The sequence below is a fragment of the Populus euphratica genome, unplaced genomic scaffold (genome assembly GCF_000495115.2).
Source record: "Populus euphratica unplaced genomic scaffold, PopEup_1.0 scaffold87.1, whole genome shotgun sequence".
Classification (NCBI taxonomy): Eukaryota; Viridiplantae; Streptophyta; class Magnoliopsida; order Malpighiales; family Salicaceae; genus Populus; species Populus euphratica.
In genome coordinates, this window is record NW_011499900.1 from 486,893 (window position 1) to 503,793 (window position 16,901).

The 16,901-nt window shown below is 30.0% G+C and overlaps 1 protein-coding gene across 2 annotated transcripts in view; it reads left to right on the forward strand.

The window, feature by feature from the left end:
• The window catches only part of LOC105132634 (cinnamoyl-CoA reductase 2-like), a 24,928-nt gene extending 13,693 nt beyond the window's left edge, over positions 1–11,235 (forward strand). The window contains exons 1-5 of one of the 2 annotated variants that reach the window (XM_011036238.1): positions 8,427–8,728; positions 8,824–8,978; positions 9,219–9,404; positions 9,615–9,967; positions 10,831–11,235. In XM_011036238.1, coding sequence (XP_011034540.1) covers positions 8,590–8,728; positions 8,824–8,978; positions 9,219–9,404; positions 9,615–9,967; positions 10,831–11,011 — 1,014 coding nt within the window. In that variant the 5' untranslated portion in view covers positions 8,427–8,589 and the 3' untranslated portion in view covers positions 11,012–11,235. Of the gene's footprint in view, positions 1–8,426; positions 8,729–8,823; positions 8,979–9,218; positions 9,405–9,614; positions 9,968–10,830 lie in introns of those variants that run through there. The other variant, XM_011036237.1, reaches the window with a different exon arrangement.
• Positions 11,236–16,901: the final 5,666 nt, after the last annotated feature.

Genomic DNA, 16,901 nt, shown 5'->3' on the forward strand with positions numbered 1-16,901 from the left:
GATAATTGGATCATATCTGGAGCTGTAGATCTCGAATTTAGATATACTTTATATGGATGGAAAGGTAAGACATAGGTCTATAACTTTCATAGGAGTGCAAGATTTAAAAACATCATTTTCAAGTCCAAATTGTTGCAACAACGAAGAAGTCTGAATCTATCCTATAACCCAAACATAATTCAATTTTTAGCCCATATCTGGAGTTTTAGAAGTCCAAATGATCTCCATTTTTTTTCCTGGAAAGCTTAGACAATTTCCTACAACTTTTATATTTTCAAGTCGTTCCAATTCTGACGTTATCAATGATATTTTGGACAGACAAGAGACAATAAAGATTGTCACCAAGTCAAGAGTTGGCCACCCACTCATCAATTAATCATTAAAATAATAGATCTCAATTTTGGCCTATAAAAGGAGACATTTGTTATGCATTTATGCATCTTGGTCTATGATATTTGTTGTTATCATTGTCTAATCATTACATTGATCTTCCATTTCAAAGTTCTCATCAACTTCTTCTTCTTTTTCTTTATTATTATTATTATTATTATTATTATTATTATTAACATTATTATTACTACTACTACCATTATTGTTGTTGTTATTATTACTATTGGTGTTGTTTATAATTTATACAATTAACCTTCTTATGATTCGATCTCGGCCTTGCCGGGTTATTTATTACTTCGACACTCTTGCACTTAGGAGAAAACATCAATTTTTTAATCGTATTAATATTCTTTTATAATAAATCATAAAATAAATTATAAAGAACATATTTGCTTATGACTAAAAGCAATACATTTAGCTTCTTTTTTTTTACCAGCAATGAAATCAAATAGATATTTTTTATTGTAACTGAAATAAATAAAAATCCAACTTATTTTTTAATAGTTAATGTACCAAAATTTCAATGGTGAGGGTAAATGACAATCTTTTACATTTTAGAGTTCATTTATTTTTGTTTCTATTTTCTATTTTTATTCTTTTATTCTTCTATTTACTTTTTTAAGTAATTTTTTTCTCATTTGAAATTTTAAAAATATGTTTTTTATTTAAAAAAAATTAAAAATTGATGTCAATCTAAAAAAAAATCATTTAATACATTTTTAAGTGAAAATTACTTTTAGAGCCTATTTCATATTGTGATAGTATTGCTTTTCAAAATATTTTTCACTTGAAAATATATCAAAATAATATTTTTTATTTTTAATATTTATTTTTAACATCAAAACGATCATTTAATGCATTTTCAACTGAAAAATATTTTTAGAGCTTGTTTCATATTATAGTAGTGATTGTTTATCAAAGTGTTTTTCAATTTGAAATACATTAAAATATTTTTTAATTTTTTAATTTTTTAATATCAAAAAAATCTGAAAACACTAAAAACAATCTAAAACAAGAAAAAAAATTTAAAAATTAAATTGTTTTTAAATTTTTTTGAAATTTAGAAAGAAACCATTAAAAAAACATATATTATATTATGTCGATGTGATGAAGTCAAGAAATCTAACTTATTGATTCGACAATTACCAAACATGTTGGCAATCATCAAGTACTTTGTTGATAGGTATGTATTGTATATTAAATTTTTATAATATAAATTTTCATATCAAATATATAATGAAATCATCCAAAAGAAGATGCAAGAGACCCATAAATAAATCAAAGAAGATTTTTGAACTTTTCTATAATTTTCTTATATCTAAAAAAACATGTTTGAGCTAAATATCAAAACAAAATAAAGTGAAAAAAAAAAAAGATATAAAAGTATGTTTTGCCAAATACTCTCTCAGCTGAAAACAAATTGAGCTGTCTGGACCTGCCCGGTCTCAGGTGTTTTCTGTTTTTTTAGCTGGGTGCATCTCAGCCTGTACGAATTGGTCTGGGCCCATAAGCCCAGCATCCCAGCCCGGTCACTGGGCAAGCCAGTTACCTCTGCAGAAGAGAGCATGCGTGGAACACTTCACGCCCGCCCTGCACAGTAAGAGTGTGATTAAAATTGTTATCAGGGGAAGAAAGGCTCACCTGCAGAAGGCTGGAGGCGAAGACGATGGTGACAATCTGGCCAGACGATGTCCTATCCCGTTTTCCGTTTGTCTCCTGCCCTTTTTTGTGTTCTCTGGGTCCTCTCATTCTCTCTCCGTTCTTGTTCTATTTCTTTTTTCTTGTTCCCTCTCTCTCTGTTTTTCTTTTTTCTTCCTCTGCTTTCTGTTCTGTTCTTTTTTTCTCCCTGTATTTTGTCCCTGTTCTTGCGTCTGTGTATTAGTTTTTTGCCTTGTCGTTTGCTGTCTTCCCCCTTGGTTTCCTTCTGTTTTGGTCCTCTATGTTCGTTCCTTCCTCTGCTCGTTCCTCCTTTCCTGGTTCGTGGCCTTTCTCTAACTTTTTATAAAGCCAGAGTATGCCATGCGGTCGCCTCCAGATAATGAGGTGACCGACCGTTGTTATTGAAGGAGTAATGCATCGTGGGGCAGCTGGTAGGCGTGGTTCATGAATGAAGAAGGTGATGAACATTGTTTCACCTGAAATGGATATTTCCAATTTGCCCCCTGAACTTCTGATATTTAGCAATTGGGTCTTTATGGAAATCTTTCTTTTTTAATTTTACCCCTGGATCAATTGCAATCCGATCCCTGGATTTCAACGCCATTTACAAAACAGTTCTTGGTTCCCTATTTCATCAATTCAGTCCTTGATTGGCTTTTCAACTTAAAATTATTTCAAAATCACCCCTAGAAAAATCAATTAACCCACCTATAGTACCAATGCCTATTCATTTTGGTTCTTAAATTTTTAATTGTTTTCAATTTAGACCCGAATCAGCTCCAAAATTTGATATTTCTTCAATTAATCCCTTGATTTTATTAATTAAACTAATTTCATGTTCAATTAAGTCCCCTAATTTATCAATTCTTTTAATTTCTAGGAAAATTGACTTCTATATATTTAATTTCATCCCTATTCTAATTTATATTGTCTTGACCCAAATTTTAAATTATTCTTTATTTATTTTATCATTTTTTTAATTTTTTATATAAACATAAAATAAATAAAGTAAAGTAAAGTAAAGTAAAAGAATAAAAAATTAGGTTTTTACAATCTTATATCCGTGTTGTATCTTTAGTCTTAGGTATAAGAGGATATAATTATAACTTTAGTCTCGGGTACAAGAGGATATAATTATACTCCATATTTATCCAAAATTTTAGCCCTATTTTTTTGTATGCACCTGGGATCTTCTTCAGCTAACATTTGCCACATCATTAGTCCTCTTGTTGTTATTATTTTATTTTTTTATTTTAAAAGAAAAGGAGATAAATTTTGAGGAATTATCCAAAAATGGGTTATGACACTAGTTTTATTGTTGTCATTTGTCTACCCCTTCATGTTCATAATCATGTTGAAAATATTCTAAAATACATTATTTACTATATGCATAACATCAAGGTTATAGTAAAAAAAATTGGTCTTCTAATAAGAAAATTCTCACAAAATATTTCGTTAGATATTGACTGGCATGACTCTGATTCATTCTTATTGCATCCATAATCATATTCCTATAAGAATTACTATTGTTATCCACAACTAACTTCATGCATGTTATTAGCACTAAAAATTAATTTGATCATCCTCTCATGCATGTTGTTAGCACTAAAAATTAATTTGATCATCCTCTCTATCATGATATCACGAGGAACATAAGGTTTTTCATGTGCATACTAATACATGTATTTCTTTATGAATCATTTTTGTAGAAGATACATCTTTAAAAAATTTAAGTTGATTAAAAAAAATTTCTTACACCTCTTATATAGACATCTAACATTGTCTCCACTAATATTTATCAAATTAGATAGTGTATAATTAATAAAATCTTGAATCTCATTACAATAATTCATCCTTCACAATCCTCAAAATGAATCTCGATGCATTCATGAATGTTCATTCATTACTTATATAAAAACTATTTAAATAATGATAATAACAAGTATTACTTAATTACGATAACTAAATAAATTTGTAAAAATATTGGTTTAACCCAATCTTATTTAGTCTATTTTAATAATTCTTCTAATTCATTATTAATTGTATATCTAAATAATTTTAAATTTCTATATATTTATTGAAAAATACAACTTGACAATAAAATTAAAAAAATATAAAACAAACTTATTAAATAAGCTATTATTTATTTCATTACAAAACACCGAAATCAAATATTTGTTATAAGTTTCATCAATTTACAAATAAATATAATTTTATAAAATTTAAAAGAAATATAACATATTCAAATCATAAATCCATTTAACAAAATTGTCTGAGAATAAAACAAGTAAACACTCCCACAAAATATATATATTATAAAAATATGTAAAATACATTAATATAAAAAAAAAATTGTTCAAATAAAAATATATATTTTTTTATTACATATAGATAATTCTTAATAAAATTTGAATAAAAATGTATATACTAACAAACCAAATGTTATAATAATTGAATTTACGGTGAGAGATTGAATTGTGTTGAAACTAAAGGAACTGGGGTCTATAAAGGAGGAGAAATGAGGAGAGCGGAGAGGAGGATAGATTGCTAAGTAAAAAATGAATGTATATGCTTATAATAATTGAATTTACGGTGAGAGATTAAATGTATATACTAACAAACCAAATGTTATAATAATTGAATTTACGGTGAGAGATTGAATTGTGTTGAAACTAAAGGAACTGGGGTCTATAAAGGAGGAGAAATGAGGAGAGCGGAGAGGAGGATAGATTGCTAAGTAAAAAATAAAATAATATCAATAAATTTATTAATAGAATTATTCCATTGCGTATTTCATTTAATAAAAAGTATCTCATAATATGATTTATTTTTTTAAATCAAACTTTGTTGTCGGTTAATTTTACCAGTAAAGTCACTGGTAAAAGATGATGATGTAGTTCTTTGATTAAAATGCTGGTCTAAATTAAACAAACGTTCAATAAAAAAAAGAAGAAGAAGAGAAGACAGCTCTATCAGTGGGAAAAGAAGAGAACTAGACGTAAGAAATTGCTAAGGAAATGAAAATATTTTTGAAGTTACCAGGAAGGGAAGGACTCTCAGTATCGACAATTAATTGATGTGACGTGTCTTTCTTTATACAAGCAAGAAACAAGAAACACGTGGACATATATATATTTTATATAATTTCACACTTACGGGCAGGAGACACCTTGATTAGACCAAAAGGTTTTATATAATTTCACACTTGCGAGCAGGAGACACCTTGATTAGACCAAAAGGTCAACGTTGGTGGTCATGAGCATTGTCGAATAGGGAAATTAAAAAAAAAATGGATGATTTATTATAATAAGGGTAAGGTAAGAAAATATATAGTAATATCCTTGGAGATTTTATTATTTCGATACATTCATATATTAATAGAACAAAAATTGCTTATTTGGAAATTAAAAATATATGTTTTGAATAATACCATCTTCTTAAATAGTTAAGTTTCATGCAAAAAACAAGAGGACAGGAGATTGGTAAAAAACAGCATGCACTTTTGGTTCGAAAAACATACATATATAAGACACTAAGTTTTCCATGTAAGATTTATTAGTAGCTTTATTTCCTTTTCTTTTTCTTTTTTTTTTATTCCCACCGGATTCTTTGCTGGTTTACTTGTATTAATTAATCAGTGGACATTCATTTATTCTTCGAATTTTCTAGATTAAATCCAATCCACACTGGGGTGGAGAAAAGTAGGCTTACATAAATATTATAATCAATATATTAGATTAATGGTTGGTTTTTAAAGTATTTTTTATTTAAAAATATATTAAAATAATATTTTATTATTATTATTATTTAAAATTTATTTTTAACATCAACAAATTAAAATAATAAAAAACACACAAAAAAAATTATAATTTAAAATAAAAAAGTTATTTTTTTAAAACACAATACCACCGGTAAAAACAAACATCACCTACATCTCATATACAACAAAAAAATTCATTCCATCTTTTGTATTTGTATTGTTATCAAATACAATTTTATTTCCTTCTCTTATTCAATAGTCCCGTCTTCTTTATTTAAATTAATTTTATATTTTCTATTCTAGAATAATATCTAGATTTTCAACATCAACACTTGCCACCCACCCTAGAAAGTACCGCTCTCTGCCCTCATCTAGATTTATGGTCTGCGTGTTTTTTTCCACCAAATTCTTTGCTGGTTTAGGAGTAGGATTAATCAATGGACATCAATTTATTCATAAATTCTTTTAAAAGAGTGGATTATATATAATTAATAACGAAATATTCTTTAGCATGAACACTTGAGGACAAATTGGATAGCAGTCTCTTATTATTCGCTATCTACACCAACAAGGGTTCGAGTGCTGAAACAAGCAATACATTATATATAATTACCCATGAGATGCTTTCCCTCTCTCCTTCCAAAACAAAAGTAAAGCTCTTGAGGTTCTGGCCTAGCGGTGGGAGGGGTTTGTTCCCTTCCTCCGTACCTGAGTTTGAATCTTACTATGCACGCCTGTCACCCCGCGGTACTTTACCTGCTCACTGAGCTTGCAGGATGTTCAGTGGGCCGTGTGGATTAGTCGTGATGCGCGTAAGCTGGCCCGGACACCCCATGTAAATAAAAAAAAAAAGTACAGCTCTTAATCTACAACCAATAGGTCTCTGTGTATCATATAGTTTAGTTTCTTAATTTATCTGTAGCTTATATTTACATTTTGGTCAAAAACAAGAGTAAAAAACTAGAGTACAAAACAATCAGGATTCCATACAAGGTGTATTAGTAGCTTATAATTACATTTTCCTACCGAATTTTTGCTGTTTTAGGGATTTTAATTAATCCATGTATTACCAAAAAATCGATAAATATAAATAGAAATATTGAAGAAATATTTCTATTAGTAAATTTTTAAGGGATTTTATCAATGAAAATATTTTCTCGGTATATACCAAGGGAATTACAGTGAGAAAAAATAAAACAAAAAAAAATAATGACGTATCATTTTTACTAACGAAATTACCGATGGAATATATTCCATCAGTAAAATCATTAGTAAACTGTGAATACTATTCATCATGTCAATTATAAAGGAAATCGCCAACAGAAAATTCTGTCGGTATTTTCTAGAGAACTCTAGAACTGTTTACTTTTGAGTTGCACTATTAATTGTTGTTTTTTACAGGCAAAATCACTAACGAATTGAAAAGTTATCGGTGTTATTTGACAGTTTTCAAAAAAAATTCAGTTAATTAAAATTTTTCATTTAAATATTATAGTCGAAATCACCGATAGATTTAAAAATTATCAGTGATTGTTGGTGGTTTCTAAAAACTCTTTATGAAATTGAAAAATTAAATTCAATATTACAGACAGAATTACCAATGAAATAATTAAAAAATATTAATATTTAATTATTCATCGGTAAAACCGTCGCTAACGCGCCCCAATAAACAACTTGAATCTCCTTATTTCACGAGAGACAGACTCATTTCTTATTTTTCTTTTTCTTTTTTTTTCTATTTATAAAAAACATCAATATCTATTTTTTTTTCTCTTCTCATCTCCTTCTCTTCTCCTCCATACTCATGTATGTCTTTTCTTTTTCTTTCTTCTTTTATCCTCTTAATTTTTTTAATTAATATGTTTTATGAAATTTTTTCTCTCTCCTTATCTTCACTTGCAACTACATTAAGATAAGATTTTTTTTCTTTTTTTTTCATGATTTTTTTTATTATATTTGTTTTTATTTGTTTTTATTTTTTTTTTGTTCTTAATAATTGTATGGATGTCGTTTTGAGATATTTTTTCATATGAGATTAATTTTTAGTTGATTTATTTATAGTATTTTTAAATTTTTAGCAATTGCAACTTCATTTTGGTCATATAAATTTATTTAGTTGAATTTATTTTTTTGTTTTATTTTTTTGTTGCAAATTTGTTTGAGTTGATTTTCTCCTTCTTCTTTTTCCAAGCATTTTGAGTATATATTATAGAGTGTTTATTTATGTTTATTTAATTATTTTATAATTTTATAAAATAGATTTTTTTAAATGGTTTTAAATAATTACTGATGGAATTACCGATGGTATTTTTTGAGGGATATACCGATAGAATAAAACGGGTAATCTTTTTTTTACGTGTTTTTTCCGTCAAGAAATCCGTCTGTAATAATATTTTTGTATTACCAATGAATTTACTAATAAACAAAAAATTATCCATGAAAAATTTAAAGTTTTTCAATCAATGATTTTATTGGTAAATTAATTACCCACGGGAAAATTCTACTGGGAAAATTGTTAAACATTGTAGTGGTGAATATTAATTTATTCATAAATTCTTTCAAAATAGTGGATTAAAACAAATATAAATTCAGGACATGTTGTTGACGATTAATATTAGAAAAACTCAGTCACGTACCTATAAATACATCTGCTCCACCACTTCTTTCCTTGTAGCATCCACCTCCTAAATCAAGAGAAAAGGAAAACACCTCCCTCTCTCTGTCTCTCTTCCTTCGTTCTACAACCAAACACGCACACATAATACATATATCAAAACAACATGCCTGTCGATACTTCATCACTTCCATGCCAAGGCCAAACTGTCTGTGTCACCGGGGCTGGTGGCTTCATTGCATCATGGATTGTTAAACTTCTTCTAGAGAAAGGTTACTCTGTTAAAGGAACTCTGAGGAACCCAGGTTAGTTTATAATAATTAAGCACTTGGATTCTTTCCCTTTTCTGTTATTAAGATTGTGTTAATTTAATACTTTGTATTTGTGTTGTTATACACAGCTGATCCCAAGAATTCCCATTTGAGGGAGCTTGAAGGAGCTGAAGAAAGACTAACTTTATGCAAGGCTGATATTCTGGATTATGAGTCTCTTAAAGAGGCTATTCAAGGGTGTGATGGAGTTTTCCATACTGCTTGTCCTGTCACAGACGATCCAGTATGTTTCCTTTTTTAACTTTTCTTTTCGGTACATTGGTAGTAAAAAATTTGTTTGGATGCCGAGAATTTTAAGAAAAGAATATAAAAACAACACTTGGACTACAAATTTTAGGTTGCCGGTAAATTTAAGCACGGATGTCACCGACAAATGTTAGTAAAAGATTTTTCCGTAATTCATGATGCAAAGTATGTTTTCTTGAAATTTGGTTTTGATGATTTTGAGTTACAATACTTGAAGGACAAGGTGATGGAGCCAGCAGTGAATGGAACCAAGAATGTGATCACGGCTGCAGCTGAGGCCAAAGTCCGACGAGTGGTTTTCACGTCTTCAATTGGTACTGTGTACATGGACCCCAATAGGAGCCCTGATGTTGTCGTTGATGAATCTTGCTGGAGTGATCTTGAGTATTGCAAGAACACCAAGGTATTTAATTAATAACATGTGATGATGATTAACATAATTAAATAGCTCCTAATTAGAGCACTCAAAGCATACAGAGTAGGTGTAAATAAGAATATCTCTAAGATATCGTGATGTAAGTTCATTATTCCTTGCGTCATAGGGCTTACTGCATCTTGAAATCCTAATTGCCTATCCTTCACATCTTGATGTAAGTTCATCTTGGAATTGCAGAATTGGTATTGCTATGGAAAGACTGTGGCAGAACAGGATGCATGGGATGTGGCTAGGAAGAAAGGAGTTGACCTAGTGGTGGTGAACCCAGTGGTGGTGCTTGGACCGTTGTTGCAATCCACTGTCAATGCTAGCATCCTCCACATCCTCAAGTACCTAACCGGCTCAGCTAAGACATATGCTAACGCTGTTCAAGCTTATGTGCATGTTAGGGATGTGGCCGTTGCCCACATTTTAGTCTTCGAGACACCTTCTGCCTCCGGTCGTTACATTTGCTTTGAGAAAATGCTTCACCGTGGAGAGGTGGTGGAAATCCTTGCAAAGTTCTTCCCGGAGTATCCCATCCCCACCAAGTAAGTTCTTATGATTTTGAATAACTTTATAATAATCCCGAGCTTAACAACTCTAAAAAACTACTTCAATAGAAAAGTTAGAATAAATTGGCCTTTTCTAACGTAATGAAACTTTTATTTTTTTTCTAACCTATTTTTCTTTCATGGTCCTTTCCGGATTTTTCTTCAAATCTTCATTAGCAAAATTATAATATGATTTTAAGAAACAAGATATTTGCACAAGAAAGTCAATTTAAGGCTTGTATATTTTTTACTTCCTCGTTGATATATATACATATATGTGTGTGTGTGTGTGTGTGTAAAGCAACTTAGTGCAGTGAATGTTGGAAGATTTTGTACAATAATTAAATTAAAGAATAAAATCCAGTTGCATGACAGTTTTCTGATACTTCATCCCTATTCATCCCAAAATAAGAAAATAAATGAAGAAAAGGGTTTTCTGTCCTTATCATAAATATACTAAAAAAAAACATGAGGTAGTGAATATTAATATTCACTAGTAATAATCCAATGGATAAGGTTGTGATCTCCTCCTTTTGTTTTCTTAATGGTATCGTGGGACAAATGTTGTCCCAATTTTGACTCGTATGATAATCTTAACCAAAAATCATGAAAAATCGAATCCCCCGTGGCATAATTTTTTTGAATCATCAACAAAGAAAACTAAATGATTGAGTTGATTGTAGTGGTTAAGATCAGACAAATTGTTTGAATGTTCCTAGTTGGGTTGCTAAGGTTATACGAAACAGTTTTTTTCTGCTGTCTTCAAATAAACCTACCAAGTTTGTAGAAAGAATTATTAATAACGTTGTGTTTTTTATTCATATTGAATATTAATATTTTGTATTGCAATGCATTTGCAGGTGTTCAGATGAGAAGAACCCAAGAAAACAAAACTACAAGCTCACAAACCAGAAGATCAAAGATCTAGGCATCGAATTCGTCCCAGTGAAACAGTGCCTGTATGAAACTGTTAAGAGCTTGCAGGAAAAGGGTATCCTTCCAATCCTAAAACATGCTGAAGACTCTGTGAAAATTCAATAAGGGCTCCTTTATTAGCAGGGTATAGGTCCACACCTCAAGTGTGGTTGCAGTTGTCTGTAAAATACATACTAAAATAAAGAAAATACTAAAGAAGAATGTCGATGTCAGAGTGTAAGTGTTACAAGAAAATACTAAAGAAGAATGTCGATGTGATGTCAGAGTGTAAGTGTTACAAGAAAAGAAAATACTAAAGAAGAATGTCGATGTCAGAGTGTAAGTGTTACTGTCTTCTATATGTAAAAGACCTCTAATTGTCTTCGTGCTGAGTTTAAGTGTTACTGTCTTCTATATGTAAAGACCTCTAATTGTCTTCGTGCTCAGATTAATCCTTTTATAATGAATGTTTTAATCCCTAAATTAATCAATTATTGGATGTAACTTTTGAGTGTTTCGCTTGTATTTTTTCTTCTTTTTTTTGGTTGTTGTTGTTGTTTAAGTTTAATTCAATTTCAAAATGGAATCAATAACGTCTCTGTGGCTTCCCTTGGATTGAGAATTGATTATCTATCTTTCAAAATAAGGTTTAAAAATCGAATAAAGCTTATATAATGATAGTTGCATGTACATCTCGTAGCCTGGAACAACAGTACATACCCTTATTAATTAATTAAGGATGTCAATTTCTCTTACTCTTATTCCCTCCCAAAATCGCCAGGATGCCATCTCTGTATAGGTACATACCCTTTCTTGTGGAAGACGAATCTAAACCAAGGCAATTAGTAGTCTGGAACAACATCGCAGGCAATTTCTAGTAAAGCTCAGGCAAAGGTGGTGGTACCATATTACGCATACATACAGATTATAATTAACAAAAAAAAAAACATTTTGGTTAATTCTAACATCAGAAATAGTGAGAGAGAAGTCGGCGCTTAGTAGTCAGCGAACAACATCACAGGCAATTTCCAGCAAGGAGCCAGAGAGTCCACTGACTGCCTCTGTTTAGATCACAAACAATCAAAACAAAAATGTGGTGCTGTCTGAACTATTAAAATCAACAGACATGCACGAATGTCTATTAACATACCAGGTCAACATGAAAGTATCCTTAGCATCCACTGTATAGCCAAAACATCTAGAAACATAACCATCCTGATTCATGAGTATGTGAGGGTGTTCAATGTAACCCGTCATATTTCTCACATGCTTGAATCTAACTGACTTGTCACATCTTTAACAAATCCTTCTTTTCCCAAATAGAACTGCTCTTCGTCATTCAACACAAGTAACAACAGCAGTTTGTTCTATCCTGTAAGTATTTCTTGTACTTCGTTAACATTCAATAGTTTTCATTAATGGAGTTAGTTTTCTATTAGAAACTCTTAGAAATCCAAAAACATTCCTGTTTCAAAAGAAACTAGAGAGTATAACACTCTCATTTCATAAATCAGACTCCCTCTTTTCAAAGAGAAGGTTTTGTTTTTTTTTCTTCTGAAAATCCTTGTCATTTATCCATCAATATTCGTTTATAATAAATCATAAAATAAATTATTAAGAACATATTTACTTATGACTAAAAGCAATACATTTCGCTTAATTATTTTTTTACCGACACTGAAACCAAATAGATATTTTTTACCGATACTGAAAGAATTCAACTTATTTTTTAATAGTTAATGTACCCAAATTTTAATGGTGAGGGTTAATGATAGTCTTTTACATTTTAAGTTCATTTATTTTTATTTTTATTTTTTATTTTTATTTTATTCCTCTATTTATTTTTTTGAGTAATTTGTTTTTGAGTTTGAAATTTTAAAAATATATTTTTGATTTACAAAATTGATATAAAAAATTTGAAAAAAAATTATTTAATATATTTTCAAGTAAAAATTATTTTTAGAGCCTATTTCATATTGTGGTAATTCTTGTTTTTTCAAAGTACTTTACATTTAAAAATATATCAAAATAATAATTTTTTTATTTATTTTTAATATCAAAACAATCTGAAAACACCCATAAAATTTGAAGCAATGAAAAGATTAAAAAATATAATTTTTGAAAAAGTTTTTTTAAAACATAAAAACAAAAACTCATAAAAAAATACATGATATTGTGTTGATGTGGCGAAGTCAAGAAATCTACCTTGTTGATTTGACGATTTACCAAACATGCTGGCTGTTTGATGCAAACCGGGTGGCAAGCTCATATTTGGGGCGCCTAGAGCACCCAAAATAACAAAAAGGCTTGACTTTGTTGGGTCATAACTTTTACAACTAGGCACTTTAAGTTTCTTTCGTGACAATTGGAGTTTTCTGCCATTTCCTCATTTAGCTTTTATTTTCCCAATTAATTCGAGGTTGTTTGCTTTAGGAGTCTAAGAGTGTAGTTTTCTTTTCATTCCTTCGTTTAGCTTTTATTTCCCAATTAATTCAGGACTGTTTCCCCGATTTAATGGAGTTGTTTTAGGAGTCTAAGAGTTCAATTTCTCTATTTTTTTTATTGTAATCGCTTTGCAATGGGATAGATGGAATAAAAACAAAAAAAAAACTTCTTTAAACAATTAACTCAAATAACTCTCTTTCTTCTATTTTTCTATGGAATTACAGATCAAAGAAACCTTTATGTGTTGGAACACATGTGAGTTCCGTTCTGGTTTGCATCAGGTTGGTATTAAAGCTCGGTAAGTTATCGTCATTATGGCACCAAAGAGACGCACGAATCTATCGAACCTTTGTGAACAATCGTTGGATGAAGTCTACGAGCGCGATGAGATTGCACAACTACAATAGCAAGTCGAGATGTTAACGCTGCAGTTAGCCATGTCAATGGCTCAACGTCGGGATCCTAATCCATAAGACGTAGAAGAGGAGTCTGAAAGCGATGAAAATCCATTCGCTCTTTAACCAGCACAGAAGAGACCAACGAATGATGAATTGAGGTGCTAAGAGACAAGCCTCTAGGTTGACATACTAGAGTTCCATGGTGGTTTGTAAGCAAATGAGTACCTCAATTGGATCAATATGGTGCTAAGAGACCAACTTGAATTTTAATTACCCCTTCACTGTGCATGCACACGCCTGACCAGGCTGAGCTATACCCAGCAAGAAAAAAAAGATTTGTGGTTTCCTCAAGTATTTAATTTGTGGTTTTTTATTTTTTTATTGTAAAAATATAAATTTGATATTAAAATATTCAGTTTTTTTATGAAATGTTGCGAATATATATATATGAAAAAAAAATAAAAAAAATTATTTTCATGCATACGGCCAAGTCTCTGAAAGATTAAAAAAAATCATATTTAGTTTTATACAACATAGAAAATTTCAAAAAATATGTCTTAGCATGTATTTTCAGCTTTAATAACAAGTTTATTAAAGTCACGAGAACTAGACTAATATTTTAACAAAAAAAATTATTTTGTTTTCTTTGTAATATATAAGATTGTAAACTTACACGTAAGATGCATTCCTAGTATTAAATAAAAATTAGTTTTTTTTTATGATGATTAGAACGGTTAGGTTTTACCTTATAAGATAATAATCTCCTCATTAAAAAGAGTTTTTCTCATGTCATAGATAGAGTAACAAAAGGAAAGCACAACAATACCTAAGAATATATCTAACAATTAAATAATATAACTTACCTTAGGTAGATGCGTACTTAGGGTGCTAATATCTTCTTTCTATGCAACCTATTCTTGTACCTGATTTTTGAAATCGATTAGAGTTTTTAGTGACCAAAATACTAGGTAACGACTCTATTTATGTCTTTATAAAGATAAAAGACAAGGAATTCTTGTCTCCCTATTTTTCTTAATTTTTCCAGGATACTAACATTGAGAGTGAACACACATGTGTGACACTTACAATATTCTTGATTCTGGTGTCAATAAATATTCAAATACGGATACTTCCAACTCTAGCTTTGGTATAAATATTACATAACAAAAAAAAATGGTATTCCTGATTGTAGCACTAGTAAATAAACCAATAAAATAAATTCAAAGCAAATCATGGATATATTTTTATATATATTATTTTATGAAAAAAATGACATGTATGTATCGCATGTAAAATTTATATTTCATAGTAAAAATTCACATATCAAATATATAGTCAAAACATCGAAAATAAAATGCAAGGGATCCATAAATAAATCAAAAAAAATTCTTAAATTTTTCTAGAATTTTCTGATATCTAAGAAACCTGTTTGATTAGATATTAAAAAAAAAAAAATAGAATAAAAGAGATAAAGTATAAAAATGTGTTTTGTTAAACACATCTTTGGCCCAAAATAAATTAAACTGGCTGGGCCTGTCTAAGTTGTCTTCTGTTTTTTCTTGGGAGCGTCCAGCTCAGCCTGTACAGGCTGGCGCAGGCCAGTGACCCGTCTGCAGAAGGGAGCACACGTGAAACACCTCATTCACGCTTTGCACAGTAAAAGTGTAATTAAAATCGTGAGCAGGGGAGGTATAGAAGGCTGGAGACGAAGACGATGGTGACGTTCTGGCCAAACGATGTCCTTTCCTGTTTTCTGTTTGTCTCCTACCTTTTATTATGTTCTCTGGGTCCTCTGATTCTCTCTCCGTTCTTGTTCAACTTCTTTTTTCTTGTTCCCTCTCTCTCTGTTTTTTTCTTCTTTTTTTCTCTGTTTTCTATTCTGTTCTTTTTTTTTTTCTCCTTGTGTTTGCTCATTCTCCCTGCGTTTTTCTCCTGTATTTTGCCCCTGTTCTTGCGTTTGTGTATTAGTTTTGTGTCTTGCCCCCTATGTATTCCCACTTGGTTTCCTTCTGTTTTTTTTTCCTGTGTTTGTTCGTCCCTCTACTTGTTCTCTCCTTTCCTGGTTCGTGGCCTTTATCTAGCTTTTATAAAGTCAGAGGATGGCATGCGGTCGCCTCCAGATAATGAGATGACAGACCGTTGTTAATGCAGGAGTAATGCATCGTGGGGCAGCTCGCAAGCGTGGTTCATGAATGAAGAAGGTGATGAACAGTTTTCTTTGAAACTACGCCGTTTTCACCTGAGATGGATATTTTCAATTTGCCCCCTGAACTTCTGACATTTAGCAATTCAGTCTTTATCAAGTATTCTTTTTAATTTTACCCCTTAATCAATTGCAATTGAACTCTTGAGCATTATTTACAACATAGTTTTTATTTTTAATTTAATCAATTCAGTTCTTAATTGACCCTTCAACTTAAGATTATTTCAAAATTACCTATACAGAAATCAATTAACTCACCTATAGTATCACCGTCTATTTATTTTGATCCTTAGATTTTTAATTTCTTGCAATTTAGACTTGAATTAGCCCAACACATTAGTATTTTTTTTATTAAGTCTCTGATTTCATTAATTAAATTAACTTTAAGTTTAATTAAATCTCCAAACTTATCAATTCTTTTAATTTCTTCCAAAATTGAATTCTAAATTTTTAATTTCATCTCTGTTCCAATTTATGTTGTCTTAACCAAATTTCAATTTATTCTTCTTTTATTTCATTTTTTCCATCGTATTTTTATTATTTTTATATAAATATAACATAAATAAAGTAAAATAAAATAAAGTAAAAGAATAAAAAATTGGGTTATTACAACCTTAAATCAGCGTTGCAAATGTAGTCTTAGGTATAACGATGTATAATTATACTTCAGATTTATCTAAAATTTCAACCCGATTTTTTTGTATGTACTTTGGATATTCTTCGGCAAACTTTTGCCATATCATTAGTCCTTTTACTACTATTGTTTTATTTTTATTTTAAAATAAAAGAGGGTAAATTAGGAGGAATAACCCAAAAATGGATTATGACATTAGTTTTATTGTTTTTCTTCTTTTTTTTCCCTTTACGTCCATAACCATGTTGAAAATGTTATCAAATATATTCTTTTCTATATGCATAACATCAATGTTATGGTAGAGAAGATTGGTCTTTTAATAAGAAAGCACCCACA